Source organism: Pipistrellus kuhlii, unplaced genomic scaffold (genome assembly GCF_014108245.1).
Source record: "Pipistrellus kuhlii isolate mPipKuh1 unplaced genomic scaffold, mPipKuh1.p scaffold_m20_p_7, whole genome shotgun sequence".
NCBI classification, from domain to species: Eukaryota; Metazoa; Chordata; class Mammalia; order Chiroptera; family Vespertilionidae; genus Pipistrellus; species Pipistrellus kuhlii.
Window position 1 is genome coordinate 25,758,709 of NW_023425573.1, and position 17,576 is coordinate 25,776,284.

The 17,576-nt window shown below is 39.2% G+C and overlaps 1 protein-coding gene across 8 annotated transcripts in view; it reads left to right on the plus strand.

Annotated features, from left to right (window-relative positions):
* DIS3L2 (DIS3 like 3'-5' exoribonuclease 2) overlaps positions 1–17,576 on the plus strand; it is a 279,142-nt gene that overhangs the window by 84,045 nt on the left and 177,521 nt on the right. For 6 of the 8 annotated variants that reach the window (XM_036420607.2, XM_036420600.2, XM_036420601.2 and 3 more), the window contains 2 exons: positions 11,893–11,990; positions 14,364–14,611. In XM_036420607.2, the coding sequence (XP_036276500.1) occupies positions 11,893–11,990; positions 14,364–14,611 (346 nt within the window). Of the gene's footprint in view, positions 1–11,889; positions 11,991–14,363; positions 14,612–17,576 lie in introns of all 8 variants that reach the window. The other 2 variants (XM_036420606.2, XM_045575690.1) reach the window with 2 other exon arrangements.

Consider the following 17,576-nt stretch of genomic DNA (forward strand, 5'->3'; position numbering starts at 1 on the left):
AAGCCTTAACTAATTTCTTCCAACTAAATGTGCGATCTGTCCTTTCTGTGGATCTTCTTTATGGTTTCTCTCCCCCCCCCACCCCCCCCAGTTTATATTCCATGACTGATATTATGTTAAATGTTTTTATTTAACATTTCTCTCATGTAACTTTTTGCTTATCTTTCATCCACCTGCAACTCCCCGAACAGAGTTTTGTATTCAAAAATGTTCTGCAGAAAACTCCTTCCTTCCTTTTTTAGAAACTAAAGAAGGACCAAGCTAGTCACTCTCCTGAGTAATACCTGAGACCTTTTTCTCCACAGCAATCACCTAAGATCCACTATAAAACCTTAGATTTGCCAATTTGGCATCAAAAGATATGACTCATCTACGTCTATATAAGGCTGGAATGATTTGCCTTAATATGATTTGCATTTAGAGCTAGACTTGTTATTTTATTAAGGTGAAGCAATTTTCCATCAAAGATGCTTCAGACATTAGCTTTTTTTGAGTGGTACATTTTTTGTTTCCTAGGGGACTTGATGGATCTTAGAGATGATTGAGTCTTCTTTAAAGTCTTTTTCTTTTTTGTCTGGTCATGATCACTTTGTGGTCTTGCTATTATTAGGTCTAGTAATAATTAATGTCGTTTTCTAATACTTTTTTAAAATCGAATTTATTTTAAACAATACAACAAAATTTAATCAACAATATAGTTGCCGTTGTTTTCTACTACTTGTGCCCAATGCTCAGGAAGCATTTTAATCCCTCTGTTGTAAAATTCTTGTGATTTTGATGCAAAAAATTCGGTCAATGCATTTTTGAGGCATTCTTCATTATTAAATTTTTTTCCAAGAAGAAAGTTTTGCAAAGGACGAAACAAATGGTAATCGGAAGGGGCAATATCAGGAGAATATGCAGGTTGAGGGAGAACTTCCCATTCCAACTGGCGCAGTTTTTCAGCAGTGATTCTTGCAGTATGCGGTCATGCGTTATCGTGGTGAAGAATTACGCCCTTCTGATGAATCAGCACGGGTTCTTTTTCTCTTAAAGCTTGGGCTAACCTTTCCATTTGGGCACTATACACTGCACTTGTAATGGTTTGGTTAGATGGTAAAAGTTCATAATGAAGAATTCCTTTAAAATTCCACCAAACACACAACATCACTTTTTTCGCATGCAAGTCAGGTTTTGGCGTGGGCTGCGGAGCCTCATTTTTGTCCAACCATTGAGGCTGCCTTTTCAAATTAACATACAGCACCCATTTTTTATCTCCGGTAACAATTTGCTCTAAAAACGGCAAACGGTTTTGACGAGAGAGGAGCGAACTGCAAATTGTGACTCTTTGATTACGGTTGTTGTCGGTCAACTCACGAGGAACCCATTTTCCAAACTTTTGGACTTTGCCAAGTGCACGCAATTGATTGGAAATTGTTTTTTGTGAACAATTTAAAGTTGTCGCAAGCTCTTGTTGGGTAATTTGAGGATTTTGCACCAAAAGAGCTTGAAGAGCTTCTTGATCAAAATTGGACACATGGCCTCGACCACTCTTGTCATCTAACGAAAAATTTCCCTCGTGAAATTTCTCAAACCAACGCTGGCATTTCCTGGTGCTAACTGCATCTTGACCAAGAGCACTACAGATGTTTTTTGCAGCCTCACTTGCTTTTCTTCCTAATTGGAACTCATAAAGCATGCAGTGCCGAATATGCTCTTCATCCGCCATCTTCTTAGCCCTAGTTTTGCAACAAAAACCAAACCAAACACAAACTTTTTCAAGCAAAACTTGTTAATTGCACTTCACACGTTCTGAAGATACCACGTGTTTGAAGGTTATGTCAATACAAGTCAACGCCAAGCAAGATTTTAAACGAATGTTGAAAAACGACATTAATTATTACTAGACCCGATATTAGGTCACAGTAAATAAATTGATAAAGAGGACCAGCTTTTAGAGAAGCAGTGTTTTCATTTTATTTCTTTTTACCCAAGCAATGAGCCAGATCTTATTATCCCTGTTGGGGATGTTCAGTAGTACGAAATATTGCATGTGCTTTAAGAGTCTTGGAACATAGGAGGGCTATAATGTTTGATATATGTGAGCTCACAGACTCAAAACATGGCAAAACCCATCTAATCTAGCTTCTCAAGCTTTGATCCATTCTCTACTTAACTTTCTAAGATAGCTTAGCACCTTTATCACTTTAAAAAAAAAGTTTTAATGGATAGCTAGTCCTTAGAAGTCAGATAAAGAAATACCAGTTTGATTTGAGTAAACACTTTCTGGTGTTGAAATATCATATCACAGTAAGATGTGAAGCTTGGCCTCTTTAAGAAAACTCTTGGGAGTCAACTTAAATTTGGAGGAATCATTCATCTTTTCTGTTGGAAAAATGCAGAATTAGTAATTTAAAACCAGCTATAGATGGGAGCACATTAGTGTGTGTTCCTACATTTTGGGTCTTTGGGGAGCTATGAGGCTAAAAGCCAATTAAAGCTTTAGTAGAGAGAAATTTAAAAGTGGTTTCTCCTGGGCAAGAGAAAGATTTGGAGCAGAGAGTACTCAGAGAAAAGCAGGAGGGTATTCATGTAATTAATGCATTTAACATCTGGGAAAGGGAATCAGTGCAAAGCTCCATTTAAGAAGATGACCCTGTGAGGGACTCAGACTTGGGCCTGAACGCCACGCCATCTGGGTTTCGACTACCAACTCAGGGGCCTGGAGGCATCTGTATGCTCAGCCTGATGAGAAGGGTGACTAAATCGTGCCACAAAGAGTACCTCCTTTCTTACTCCCTTACCAGTCTGTAAGTTAAAATAAAAATTCATGAAAATGGGGTAGTGAAGGGATTTTCCCCCCCTCCTCTTAATACTTGAGTTTTTTATTTTCATTCATTTATTCATTCTGTTACTCTTAATATGTTAAGTCCTTTTCCCTCCAGTCTCTACACATTTGTCTACTCAGACAATGTTATCTAATAGATACTTCCAACCTCCACCCCAGCTTGGTTAGAGGACATCATCATAGTTATATTTCATAGTCACCCCAAACTCAAAATGTGCCCCAGAATTGATTGGCTTCTCCCAGTGACTTATCACTCATGCATGTCTCTCCAACACCATGTGTTCTTTTCCATTCTCACATCTATTAATCCTGTTCAGATATTGAAAGTTGAGTGGCATGATGGGAAGAGGATGAGGTGTTGGCATTCATGAGACTTAGGTTTGAATCCTGTCCTTGTCATTTCCTAGCTGGTAACCATGGACAGGCATGTTATTTGACCTTTATGAGCCTTATTTCCCTTGTCTCTAAAATTGGCATGATGATATCTGCCTACCTCTTTGGATTATTAGAGAATATTAAATATGGTAGTGCATATAAATCCCCTGATTGTGCCTGGCATGTTAAGGGCCACTATTTTGAGATGCCATTTGCATTTGATTCTCATATGGAATTGTGAAACCCAGTTCTGAATGTAGTGTGTGTCCTTCACCTCCCATAGTGCTTTCCCACAGATGATTTTGGCTTCTGTGTTTCAGAGAAAACCGAACTGCCTCCATGTGCCCCCTCAGCTTTCAACTGCCAGACTTACAAATGGCTTGTGTCTGGATTCTTTCCCTCTTCCATTTACTTTGATACAATGAAGTTGGCATCTTTCTGTCCTTCTGCTTGAAATCAATCCTTTCCTCTGGGTTCCAGACCCCGTCCCTTCCTGCCAAGGGACCTCTCCACTTCCTAAGTGTGCCCTCTTTGACCACACCTTCTTTAACAATTCCTTCATATCAGCAATGAATCATGTCCAAGCTTCCCTTATCTTAAAAAAGTAAAATAATAAAAACCTTGTCTGTCTCCCTCTAGAGCTACCACCCTTTCTTATTCCATTCCTCCTCAGCCTGATTTCCGGAGCACAGACCTCACCCTCATCTCCACAGTCTACCTCCCACCTAATTTCCCACACCTGGCACTTAGTTTCTTTCTTTAAAATCAGTCTCACTAGGGCCACCGGTTACTTTGTCACTAAGGCCACACTGCTGACCTTGATTTTCCTATTGAAACACTTGCTTTTCTGATCCCAATTAGTGTGATTTTTCTCAGTATGACCTCTACCACCTCCAGTTTCCCACTAGCATCTAAACAGTCTTGCCTTCTAAATACCTCTCAATCCAGAACCCTCCATCCCCTCTGCCACTGGTCTGATTTATTGCAACCTGCTAACTGTTCTTTCTGCCTTCAGTCTCACATCTACTAAATTTGTTTCCAATAAAACCATTAATGTGAGCTTCTTAAAGCATAAATCATATTAGTCTCCTGCCTACTTTCTTCTATAGCTCTCCATTGCCTTTGGGATAAATCCAAATTTCTTAATGTTGACCTGGCTTCTGCCTAACAACTCTTGCCTCTCCTTACTTTGTACAGAATGCACCAGCCATACAAAAAGGTATGTGCAATTTAAAGATATATATTATATAGCAGTTATTGTGTGCTTACTGTGTTCTTTAGCATTTTTATACACATTAATTTTAATCTTCCCATTAACCCTGTAGGATGGATTATATTTCACAAATGATGAAATGTGACCCATTTTATAATTTAGGCATTGTTCTGTATATCAGTCCTGTTCAGTTGTGACCAGGGTAACAGGGTTGGAGTCACTCAAAACTTACTGTGAGAGCTAATAACAATATCAACATTAAAAACACCTGTCCATTTTTGTTAATGTACTTTGTGCCAGAGCATTACATGCAAACAGAACTCATGTAAACTATTCCTGATTTACAGAGTAGGATATTCAGAGGGATGAAATAACTTTTTCAAATCCACATAGTTTTGAATTTAGATCTTGTGACTCTAGAGCTCATGCTTTTAACTTAATCTATTGTCACTATAGGTAGAAACAGTGAAATTACTTAGAGAGCTGTTTGTCATTTGGCATCTTCTAAAATTTTGGATTTGGATTCATACTGGGTTATGACTCCTCCTCTGCTAACCATCTCTTTGGATGAACCTTGGGATTAGTTACCTTACCTCTTTGATCTACTGATTGCTGTTCTTGAAAAATCAGAATAGTAATACTTTCTTCATGGGGTTGCTGAGGAAAATATTACTTTCCTGACTCTTCTCTCCATCTCTTGTGCTTCTGTCTTAATGTGATGTTGGGCACTATCATAGCAGCTTCCTTATTATCTTCATATTGTGTTTCCAGCACAGATCACTGTTGTTCTTTCCCCTGACCTCTCACCCCTGTTACTGCTCCCTAACTGTGCTCAACACTGCTACCTGAAAAACATATCAAATTAAAAACAAAATCCTAAGGACTTTCTGTTAATTGTAACAAAATGGTAGGCTGTTATTCAGACACACATCTTCCCACTGAAACAACCTTTCATAAATATTTGGATAAAATAAAAACAAACCCTATCCCTTATTTTTAAAGCATCAAAAAGCTGACAGGCATTACCAGGTTAAAATTGGAATGGAGAACCCAGGCAACATTGCAGATTTGATCAGCAGTTATGGGGAACATAAATAAAGTGACATCCAAGATGTCTATACACCATACAATTTCATTAGCTTTATTTCAGTCAGAGACTTGTTTGGGCTGGGGATTTTATGAAGAAAAAACTCATTGGTGCCCCAAGCTTTGGCTTGGCAAAGGCTAGATGTGGGGTCCTAGAACAATCATCAACACTTACAGCATAGCAAATTACTATAATATGAATGTTAATTGCCCCTGTGAAGACCTGTGTTGTCATTTCTACATTTCATTGGGAGAGGGACCCATAAAATATGTTTTACTGGTTGGTTGATTTTGAGAGATCTAAAGGGAAATGTTTTCATTTACAAAAAACAATTGCAGTGTTTGTTGAGTTTTTATTGCAAATTAGAGGTGGAGGTGGGGGAGGCAAGGGGAGAGGTTTGTTGGGTCCCTTAGCCTGGCCTTTACCCTCTCACAGTCTGGGAGCTTCTCTTTGTGTTTAGGTTTAACTCCAGGACACTCACTCTTTCTTTCTTTCTTTCTTTCTTTCTTTCTTTCTTTCTTTCTTTCTTTCTTTCTTTCTTTCTTTCTTTCTTTCTTTGTCTTATAAACAGCTTTCTTTCTTTCTTTCTTTTTTTGTCTTATAAACAGCTTCCTTCCTTCCTTCCTTCCTTCCTTCCTTCCTTCCTTCCTTCCTTCCTTCCTTCCTTCCTTCCTTCCTTCCTTCCTTCCTTCCTTCCTTTTTAAATATATTTTATTGAAGGGAGAGAGATAGGAGCTAGAAACGTCGATGAGAGAGAAACATCGACCAGCTGCCTCTTGCACACCCCCTACTGGGGATGTGCCTGCAACCAATGTACATGCCCTTGACGGGAATCAAACCTGGGACCTTTCAGTCCGCAGACCGACGCTCTACCACTGAGCCAAACTGGCTTCAGCTTGCTTCCTTCCTTCCTTCCTTCCTTCCTTCCTTTCTTTCTTTCTTTCTTTAATTTTTTTTATTGTTTTTAAAATATTACATATATTAGTACATATATCTCCTTCCCCCTCCCCCCATTGACCTTCCCCCAGCCTCCCCTACCCCCTGTCACATGCCCTCATCCCACCTTCCCAGTGTCTTGTGTCCATTGGTTTGCTTATATGCATTCATACAAGTCCTTTGGTTGATCTATTTCCCACCCTCCCTAACACTCCCCAGCCTTCCCACTGTAATTTGACAGTCTGTTCGGTGCCTTATTGCCTCTGTATTTATCTTTTTATTCATCAGATTATAAAGTTCTTTATTTTCCATAAATGAGTGAGATCATGTGGTATTTTTCTTTCATTGCCTGGCTTATTTTACTTAACATAATGCTCTCTAGGTCCATCCATGCTGCTGCAAATAGTAAGAATTCCTTCTTTTTTATAGCAGGGTAGTATTCCATTGTGTAGATATACCATAGTCTTCTAATCCACTCATCTGCTTATGGGCATTTAGGCTGTTTCCAAATCTTAGTTATGGTGAATTGTGCTGCTATGAACATAGGAGTGCATATATTCTTTCTAATGGGTGTTTCTAGTTTCTTGGGATATATTCCTAGAAGTGGGATTACTGGGTCAAATGGGAGCTTCATTTTTAGTTTTTTGAGGAAACTTTATACTGTTCTCACAGTGGCTGTACCAGTTTGCATTCCCACCAGGAGTGCACGAGGGTTCCTTTTTTCAGCATCCTTGCCAGCACTTGTCATTTATTGATTTGTTGATGGTTGCCATTCTGACAAGTGTGAGATGGTACTGCATTGTCATTTTGATTTACATCTCTTGCATAATTAGTGACTTTAAGCATGTTTTCATATGTCTCAAAGCCACAGAATATATATTCTTCTCAAGTGCAATGGGTCATTTTCAAAGATAGACCATATGTTAGGTCATAGGCAAAGTCTCTTCAAATTCGAGAAGATAGAAATCATATCAAGCATCTTCTCAGATTACAGTGGCATAAAACTGGAAATCAACTGTAATAAAAACAATCCAAAAAAATCAAACACATGGAGATTAAACAGCATGCTATTAAACAATGACAGGGTTACCAGAGAGATCAAAGAAGAAATAAAAAACATCATGGCAACAAATGACAATGAAAACACAACAATCCAAAATCTATGGGACATAGCGAAAGCAGTCTTGAGAGGGAAGTTCATAGCTCTACAAGCCTACTGCAAAAAATAAGAAACAATAGTAATAAATTACCTAACCCTACAACTCAAAGAGTTAGAAAAGAGCAACAACAAAAGCCCAGTGTAAACAGAAGGAAGGAAATAATAAAGATCAGAGTGGAGATAAATGACATTGAGACCAAAAAACAAAAACAAAAAAACAATACAAAAGATCAACAAAACCAAGAGCTGGTTCTTTGAAAGGATAAACAAGATTGATGAACCTGTAGCCAGGCTCACCAAGAAGCAAAGAGAGACGACCCAAATAAACAAAATCAGAAATGAAAGAGGAGAAATAACAACAACATAGAAAGACCCCAGCAAAATACAAAGGATTGTTAAGAAATACTATGAACAACTCTTTTTTATTTTATTTTATTGATGTGGTTTCACATAATTGTCCTTATTCCCCCATTCCCATCCCAAACCCCTCCCTAGATATGCCGCCCCTCCTCCCCCACTCCCATTGTCCATGGCCACTGACTAGGCCCATATGTATGCACACAAGTCCTTTGGTTGATCTCTTCCTCTTACCCCCATCCACCCTTACTTTCCCTCTGAGGTTTGAGAGTCTGATCGCTGGTTCTCTTTCTCTGGGTCTGTTTGTGTTGTTCATTATTTCCTCTAGATGTGTGAGATCTGAACAACTCTTTTCCAATAAACTGGACAACCTGGAGGAAATGGATATATTCCTAGAAAAATATAACCTTCCAAAATTCAATCAGGAAGAATCTAAACATTTCAATAGGCCAATAACCATGGAAGAAATTGAAGCAGTCATCAAAAAGCTTCCAGCAAACAAAAGCCCAGGGCAAGATGGTTTCACAGGGGAGTTTTACCAAACATTCAAGGAAAACCTGTCTAAAACCTGTCCTCAGGCTATTTCAAAAAATTCAAGAGGAAGGAACACTTTCAAGCTCATTCTATGAAGCCAGCATCACCCTAATACCAAAACCAGATAAATAAGTGATCTTGAGATTAAACAATGCAATAGATTTTCTCATTAAATTGGCAACTTTTCTACTCAGTGTGGTGAAATGTAGTTGTGGGAAACCTATTAAGATGATTCACCTTGTCGGGACCGGTTTGGGTCAGTGGATAGAGCGTCGGCCTGCGGACTGAAAGGTCCCGGGTTCGATTCCGGGCAAGGGCATGTACCTTGGTTGCGGGCACATCCCCAGTAGGGGGTGTGCAAGAGGCAGCTAATCGATGACTCTCTCTCATCAATGTTTCTAACTCTCTATCCCTCTCTCTTCCACTCTGTGAAAAATTAATAAAATATATTTAAGATGATTCACCTTTCTAAACTGGCATTGTGCTTCTTCATATTTATTGAGCTCATCTATGATGTTCACCCTCAAGGCTGTAAACTTAGTTTAATTTAGTAGTTCAACACCAAAAATGTATCTTTGTCTGAACAAAGCCTTATTTCTGCTAGGATATTTTTTTATGAATATAGAACCTGAAAAGGTAATGTTCAGGTATGATATCTGAAAGTCATGATTGGGCCCACTGCCGTGGCTTGCCCTCTTTCTTTGGATACAGCCTGGCATAACCTTTGGAACTGAAGATTTGCTTGTTGTTGGAATGGAATTTAAACCAACAGTCAGAAGATAGAACCATCAGAAGGCTTTATGCCTAGGATTTGGGGTACATTGGAAAAACCCTTACTACCCTGTATTGACTACCAACTCTTGTGTTCATAGTAATTCCAGGCTCATTATCTTTCCTGAATTACCTGTTCTGCAGAACATATTGGCAAGATATGTATGGACCAGATCAAAAACTTGTATGGGTTTTTCTCCCTAAGAGTATAAGAGGTGTTGTTCTGGAAGCATCCAATGATTTTTTTGGAATCCTGAACACCGAATTGTGACCTTGTTCATAGGTCGATGCTCATCCACTGAGCCACGCCGGTCAGGCTGAATCCCCTCTTTTACTGGTGGACAGCGTGATCAATAATGGGAATGTTATTTGCTTTTTCCTTTTGGTAAAAAATGAAAATTTTGCTTTCAGTGGGCACTATGGTAGATACAGTGGAAAAGCAAACGGTTGGTTGTTCTTAAGCCCTGTAGGTCAGATCATGTCAGTGTTTCCAGAGTATGCTCACAATCATAAAAATTGGCTTTCAGCCTAGCTGGTTTGGCTCAGTGGATGGACCATCAGCCTGCCAACAGAAGGGTCCAAGGTTCGATTCTAGTCAAGGGCACATGTCCAGGTTGCGGGCTCGATTCCTAATAGGAGGCGTGCAGGAGGCAGCCGATTAATGATTCTCATCATTGATATTTCTGTCTCTCTCTCCTTCTCCCTTCCTCTCTGAAGTCAATAAAAATATATTTTAAAAAATTTGCTTTAAGCTGAGGCTTTCTAAGAGGCAGCTGGTCCTTAAAATAAGTTATTTATTTATTTTGGCATTGGTAATATCTAATTGATGATAAATACAAGTCTCTCTTGGCTCTCTGAAATGGGTCCCACATGAATTGGTTGTGATACCACCAAATCCAAAAACTCTAGTATAGTTGTCTAAGACTATTTTTTGGCATGGGGGAAATTTAATGTAACACATGAAAATACAAAATATTAAATGTTCAAAAGTGTGTAATTTGCTGCTTTTGTTCATGAGTGGTTTTAATACTTCTGGTACAGAGCCTAATTCTCTTTACTGGAGAAATGTGATTTCAGTTTCTTGGGTGAATGTGCATTTTATAAGTTTTTTAAGAAAGGAATTTAAACATTAAAAGACTTTAAGTACTTTACTCTTTATATAATGTCACTAAGAAAGCCAGGAAAATCAGGCTTGGCATTTTTATTTATTTATTTATTTAACTAGAGGCCTGGTGCACGAATTCATGCACCAGTGGGGTCCCTCGGCTTGGCCTGCGGGATTGGACTAAAACCAGTTCTCCAACATCCCCTGAGGGGTTCCAGATTGCAAGAGGGCTCAGGTCAGTCCAAGGGACCTCACTGATGCAAGATTGGGGCCAGGGAGGGACGCAAGAGGCTGCCCAGCAGGGGAAGGATCACGGTAGGGCTCCAGCCCATCTTGTTCAGCCCCAATCAGCCAGACCCAGCAGCAAGCTAATCTACCATTGGTTGGAGCGTCTGCTCCCTTGTGGTCAGTGCACATCATAATGACTGGTCAACTGGTCCACTGTCTGCCTCCTGGTGGTCAGTGCATGTCATAGGGAGTGGTTAAGTAGCCTTAGCATATCATTAGCATATTATGCTTTGTTTGGTTGAACAGCCAACCAGCCAATCAGACACTTATCATATTAGGCTTTTATTATCCTATCTAATAAAGAGGGAATATGCTAATTGACCCTCATGCCATTGCAAAAGCTGGCAGTGCCCATAGCCAATAAGGAGGGAATATGCTAATTTGACTGTCCTGCCCACAGCCACAAGATGGTGGTACCCAGTCCCCTTAACCCTGCCTCCCAAAGTCCTCTCAGCCCCCCAGCCACCCAAAGTGCAGGCAAGCCTTGGATGGTGGCTGCCCAGCTGCCCAGGGCCACCTGAGGCTCAAGTAACCAGCTGAGGCTTGGGCTGCTGGCAATGCCAGCAGCAGAGGTGTGATGGGGCGTCACTTTCCTTTGATCACTGGGTCACCTGCTGCCTCTGAGGGCTCCTGGACTGTGAGAGGGGGCTAGGCCAGGCTGAGGGACCTTCCTCCAGTGCATGAATTTTCATACATCAGGGCTCTAGTATAGTATAAGTATAATTTATTTTCCACCATTTTGTTTGTCATGGCTGATACCAAAATACTTTAAAAAGTTAACATTTGTTTTGATTTTGTTTTATTTCAGCAGATATACATAATAAAATAACCTATCTCTATTTTTCATTGTGGGCAGGCACATTATTTAACATGTAGTATTTTTGGCATTTTGACACATAGGTGATTTAAGTTTAACTCAACGTAGTTCGATGCTCTCCATACATATGATATTTAGCTTATGAATAGTGTTAAATGGGTAAAATATGGCCTGCTGAGTGTGAGCATTAATGCAAGTAGGTGATGTGATTGACCTTAGCCAAGTCACATAACCAGTGAGGGCCTGGGTTTTCATTCCCTTAAAATGAGTAGTTTGAAGTAAATGGTATCCAAGAATTCTGTAGATCTGAACTTAAAAATACCACGAGTCTGTATGCCTGATATATTATGACTAATACATTATGCCTAATACGTGTCTTATTCCTCCTGTTCTCTCTTTTTCTTTTTGTTTTTAATTAAGGAGAAACGGATGCTGGGGCACCAAGTGCAAAAGTTGAGAGCACCTCCATGGCACAGGACACAAGGGCTTCACCAGAGAGGTCGCTGCAAAGATCAGCAAAGGTCATTGGCTACAGATTTCCCCATTTGTCCAAAAGGCTGTCACCTGAGCTACCTGTCAAAGGTCTCTCATGGGACACTTAGGGCTGTAGTTAGTAAATTACTAATTAGAACAATCAGTAGAAGCAGGGTATTATAAAGAGTAAATCTTTTTTTTATAACTATAAACATGTAATAAGTTCATTTGCCTGCCTTTGGATGAAGGACCAAGGCCTTTTCTTTGTGAAAAGTTTATTGAAGTTCTGCATTATTAATTAATTTATTTTTGCTTAAACTACACTTGTAATGTGACATCTGTGATTCCAGTTTGGGTTATTTAAAGTGGAGTGAGAATTTAGGCACTGGTGAAGGAATCAATATTAATGTTCTAATTTTTATAGTTTTTATTCTTCATTATTTTTAAAATTAATTAATCCTCACCCGAGGACATGTTCATTGATTTTTAGAGAGAGGGGAGGGAAGAGAGGTAAGAGAAATATCGATTGATTGCCTTCCATTTTCCCACTGACCTGGGATTAAACCCATCACCTAGGTATGAGCTCTGACCAGGAATCCAACTCTTGTCCCCCGACCCCCCGCCCCCTTTTAAAAAAAATATATATTTTATTGATTTTTTACAGAGAGGAAGAGAGAGGGATAGAGAGTTAGAAACATCGATGAGAGAGAGTCATCGATCAGCTGCCTCTTGCACACCCCCTACTGGGGATGTGCCCTTGGCCGGAATCGAACCTGGGACCTTTCAGTCCGCAGGCTGACACTCTATCCACTGAGCCAAACCAGTTTCGGCAACTCTCGCCCTTTTGGTGTATGGGATGATACTCGAACCATCTGAGTAACCCAGCCAGGGTGCCACTTTTTTAGTTGCCATGTTCATATGTAATTCAAAAGTAGGTTTTTAAGAAGTCTTTTTTAATTTTTCCTAAGTGTTTAATTTAGTTATCATAGAATTGTAAACAATTGATTTTGTTGTTTTGCATAATTCAATTTTATTGTTTAATTATATATGCAGTGGCGTAATCAGATATGAGATCAAACACAGCTGACCCTAGCTAAGTAGCTCATGGTGGAGGAAGTAGTACACTGGCAAAGAATGAGGTGGCATAATGGCGTGAGGCTTCCCCTACCCAAAGCATGGACAGCATGTTTAACCTGGGGAATGCAGTTTTGCTGCTCAGTCTAGGGCATTGGTCGGCAAACTGCTGCTCACGAGCCACATGCGGCTCTTTGGCCCCTTGAGTGTGGCTCTTCCACAAAATATCATGTGCGGGCGTGCACATACAGTGCGATTGAAACTTCATGGCCCATACACAGAAGTCAGTTTTCAGCTCTCAAGAAAAATTTCAATTGTTGAACTATTGATATTTGGCTCTGTTGACTAATGAGTTTGCCGACCACATGTTACCCACAATTCCCCATCCAGTTAGTTAGATCTTTATTTTAATAAGCATTTTCAGTATTAACCATGTGACAGACAGTATGTGAGGTGTGGAAGATTATAATGAATGGAAGTCCTGTGGGCTAGATCTGGCTAACAAACTTGTGTTTTATTTGACCTGAGAAGTATTTAAAGATTTTTATTTGGTAGCTTACATTAAAAAAAAAAAATTAGAGTGGTCACGTAAAAAAATTAGACTTCTGGCTTCTGACAAAGCAAAACATCAGCAGCACTGGGCCACATTCTGAAATGACTTTAGTCAGAGCTGAATAGAGGCAGCTGGAAATGGAACTTGTGTTCTGTAATTTGCTACTGCCCTCCAATGGTACTCTCTCTCTCTGGCTGTTTTTTTTTTTTTTTTTTTTTTTTTTTTTTTTTTTTTTTTTTCATGAGAGGTGGGGAAATGGAAGGATAGTTTCTTAATGAATTCAAACTAAAATTACAAGCCCAAACAACATGTGTATAGGAAAACTATGCTGTGGTCAAGTCATTTTTATGACAACTAATGTATGAAATATAAGTAATGTCAAGCTGCTTTATACACTTCTCATGCCGTCAAATATTAAAACTAGAAGCAAGGACTTCTGGTTCAGACAAGATGCCATAGATTTATTTCTCCTTGCTCTTCTCTACTAAGTACAACTATAAACCCTGGAAAATAACCAGAGACAACCAAGGAAGAATTTTGAAAGGAGAAAAGAGGAAGGCAACTAGTTAGGGGCTCCAGGCTAGGGGAACAACATAGCAGCAGGGGACTTCACAGTCCCCCACCAACAGAAATAGGAACTGCTTAGTCACACAGCTTCCCTGAGAGGCACTTCATATAGACCTAGAAAAATTGCTGGACCTAGCTAGTTGACCAAATAATTTCCTGCTGACCTCTCTCAACTGTCCCCAGTCCTGTAAATAAACAGCATTGAGTATGTCTTTGGTTTTTGCAGGTGGTTTATATCGTGGAGAAAAAGCATTCCCGAGCAGCAACTGGCTTCATCAAACTTCTGGCTGATAAGAACAGTGAACTATTCAGGAAATATGCCCTGTTTTCTCCCTCAGATCACCGAGTGCCTAGAATATACGTGCCTCTCAAGGACTGTCCCCAAGACTTTATGACCCGACCTAAAGATTATGCCAATACACTGTTCATTTGCCGCATTGTGGACTGGAAGGAGGACAGCAATTTTGCCTTAGGGTAGGTGAGCTCTGGCAAGAAAACCGCAGATTCCACACAGAGATTGGTTCAGGGGGCCTTTAGGTAAACTTTTTTGTTATATTTTAAATATTATTTCTTATTAAATCATGGGTACTTTACATATTTTGGTCCTGGTTCTTAAGAAATTGACCTTAGCTACCACCTCAAGTGGTTACCTATAGGTTCCTCGAATTGCGAGGCAATCACCTTTTCAGTTTGTTTTTTTGACATAAAATATAAGCACATACTGAACCTATACATATATATTTCCTATCATGTATCCTGTTTGTATTTGTGAACTGCAAAGAATTCATCACATCAAACAATCAGACCCATCCTTTCAGACACTAAGTGTTAATATATGCAAGTTCAAGGCATATTTAGGGGATCCCGGTCTCTTATGTTTTAAATCTGAATATGAAGGGATATTTGAATGATGTGCTTTTTTGACACTAATCTTCAGAGTTTTCACCTATGGCATTAAAAACTAAATTACCTTACAATAAGCAGGAAAATGGTACCATTTTTTAACAGAAGGTATCAGAAGCCAATCTAACTTAAATATAGATTATGTAGTTGCAGAACATCATGGATAGCCACTTTATTTTGATCTGAAGAAACTGCTGGGCCCAGCTGTTTGATCAAATGCTGAGCCTGTGTTATAATTGGTATTCATTTTGAAAGAAAAGCAATCTTAAATTTTAGCTAAATCTTTAGCTCTTTATTATTGACTATAATAGAAGCCTGATGCACGAAATTTGTGCAAGGGGCTCATCCCTTGCAGCCATGGAGGCTTGCCTTGGCCCTCTCAGCCCCAGCTTCGTCCAAAGGTCATCTGGAAGGATGTCCAGTAGGTCATTGTGCTGTCTGGTCTAATTAGCATATTATTCTTTTATTATTATTATAGATGATGTCTAGTTTATGTTTCAGGAAATGAAAATAAAAGCATACAAGTTAGAACATTTTTTCTGACACTTTTTGTCTATTTTGGTGATTTGCTTGTTCATCATCTAGCTTATATAGGATGGAGCCTCCTGGGAATGTTCTATGGTTATGAGTACAACGCTGAATGGATGCCCAAGTGTGCTGCTTTGATCAAGTTTATTCTATACTAAGTCTCTTATGCCTAGTGAAGTAAGCCAGATCAAATCTGTATGTCATACCAATGCAATTTATCCCATACCACTCTCAGTGATATGAAGATCATCATGATTTATATGATCTGAGAACCACTTAGGAACAGTTGTACTTTCTTTTTTACTCTCATGTGGTGTGATTACAATGTCATCATTTTTTAAAGCCTAAATCATTATCCAAAAGTGACGTCAATCCCTTTAGCTCTAAATAGCTCTTCTCAGAGGCTTGCCAGTTTCTCACCATTAACTCGAAAGGCCTGATAGTAGCTATGCCACCTGGCCTCTGTTGATTGTGGCTGCCATACTCTGTTTGGCAGTGAAAAGGGAAGACTTTCACATCACAGCAGGAAATCCAGTCTTGTCTTTTATCTGCCTTTCTGTCACTTCCCATTGTGTATATTTGATTGGACTTCTTCCTTAGTTTTCAAGTTGTAAGGGTGTAGTCAGGATATCTTCAGGGTGTGAGTTTCTTTTATTGCTAGAATGGCCTTGCAGGTTCCTTTTTTTTTTTTTTTTTTAATACAGTTGATCCATTATTTCATCAAGATTTCTTTTTCTTATGGGTAAAGTACACTAATAATTTAAAAAGGAATCAAGCCTTTAATGCAGCAAGGACATTTGCTGAATATTAAGAAAGAATATTTAAAAATAATAGCCATATGTTAATTATTTTCTTTTCAAAATAAAAAAATGGAAGTTTCTCATACTTAGATGGAAAACTTTGCTTGCTTTTCCTCTATTTTCTTACTATACAGACATTAAAAATGATCTTTTATGGAAATATAACTTTTAAAATCTTTGTGAAAAAGAGAAAATGTATCTGAAATAAAATATGGCAGGTTTTCATGCTGTAGTTCTCAGATGACATCTATCTCCTAAGGGGTGTGGGCTGCAGCTGCTGAACATGGTGGTGGTCGCCTTTCCATTGGTTCTGGCTATCAGTTACTGGTCTTTAGGAGCTGAGGTCACTGTGTCCCAACCAGAACCTGCTGGGCTGAGACTGCCTAGGTTTTCTGTATCATCCTGGCCAGATTTCTAGCAGGAGTGTGAAGGTAGTACTTGCTATGGGTGTAAATGTGTGGGTTAGCTTCTGCAAAAAACTATGCCTAAAAACTGAGGTTAGCCAAAGAGGCTTTCTTTTGAATTTTCTCCCTGTCCCTACACTCTACCCTTAGAAGTATCAAACTTCTCTGCCTGTCTAATTGCTACTAATCATTCAAGTCCAAATTTAACTACTTCTTCTGTAGTTAAATTCAGTTCATGAGGCTAGTGTTGATCAACTGTGTGCAAGTCATATTGTGTGAGAAATAGAAAGGTGGAAAGCTATGGTTCCTTTATTCAAAGAAATTATAGCCTAATGAGGAAGGACTTGTACATAAAATGTCACAGGATTAACTTGATTCCAAGAAATGGAATTCTAATTGAACTGGTTTAAATAAAAGTGGAGATTATTATAAGAAACTGGTGGTCCTCCTTAAATCCAGGGCCAGAAGTATAGGCAGGTCTCCTGTAGAACTTAGAACTAACTAACATGGCGGCAAAGAATCAAGCTTCTCTCTCAACTAACCTGACCAATCCAGCCAGCATTTCTCTACCCCTTTTTACACACAAGCTGTATTCTTCTTCTTCTTAACAGTTGCCACCTACCTACTCAATATCCTGCATGGCCCCAAAATGGCACTGCTGGGCCTCTGCAGGTCACAAACCAAAGTCTAGATCATAATATAGAATATCTACAATAGAAAATTTTATTGATCTAGCTTGAGACAATTATTCGCCCTAGTCAGTAGTTTTAACTAGAGGTAGGAGTCCAAGGTCCCATGACCTAC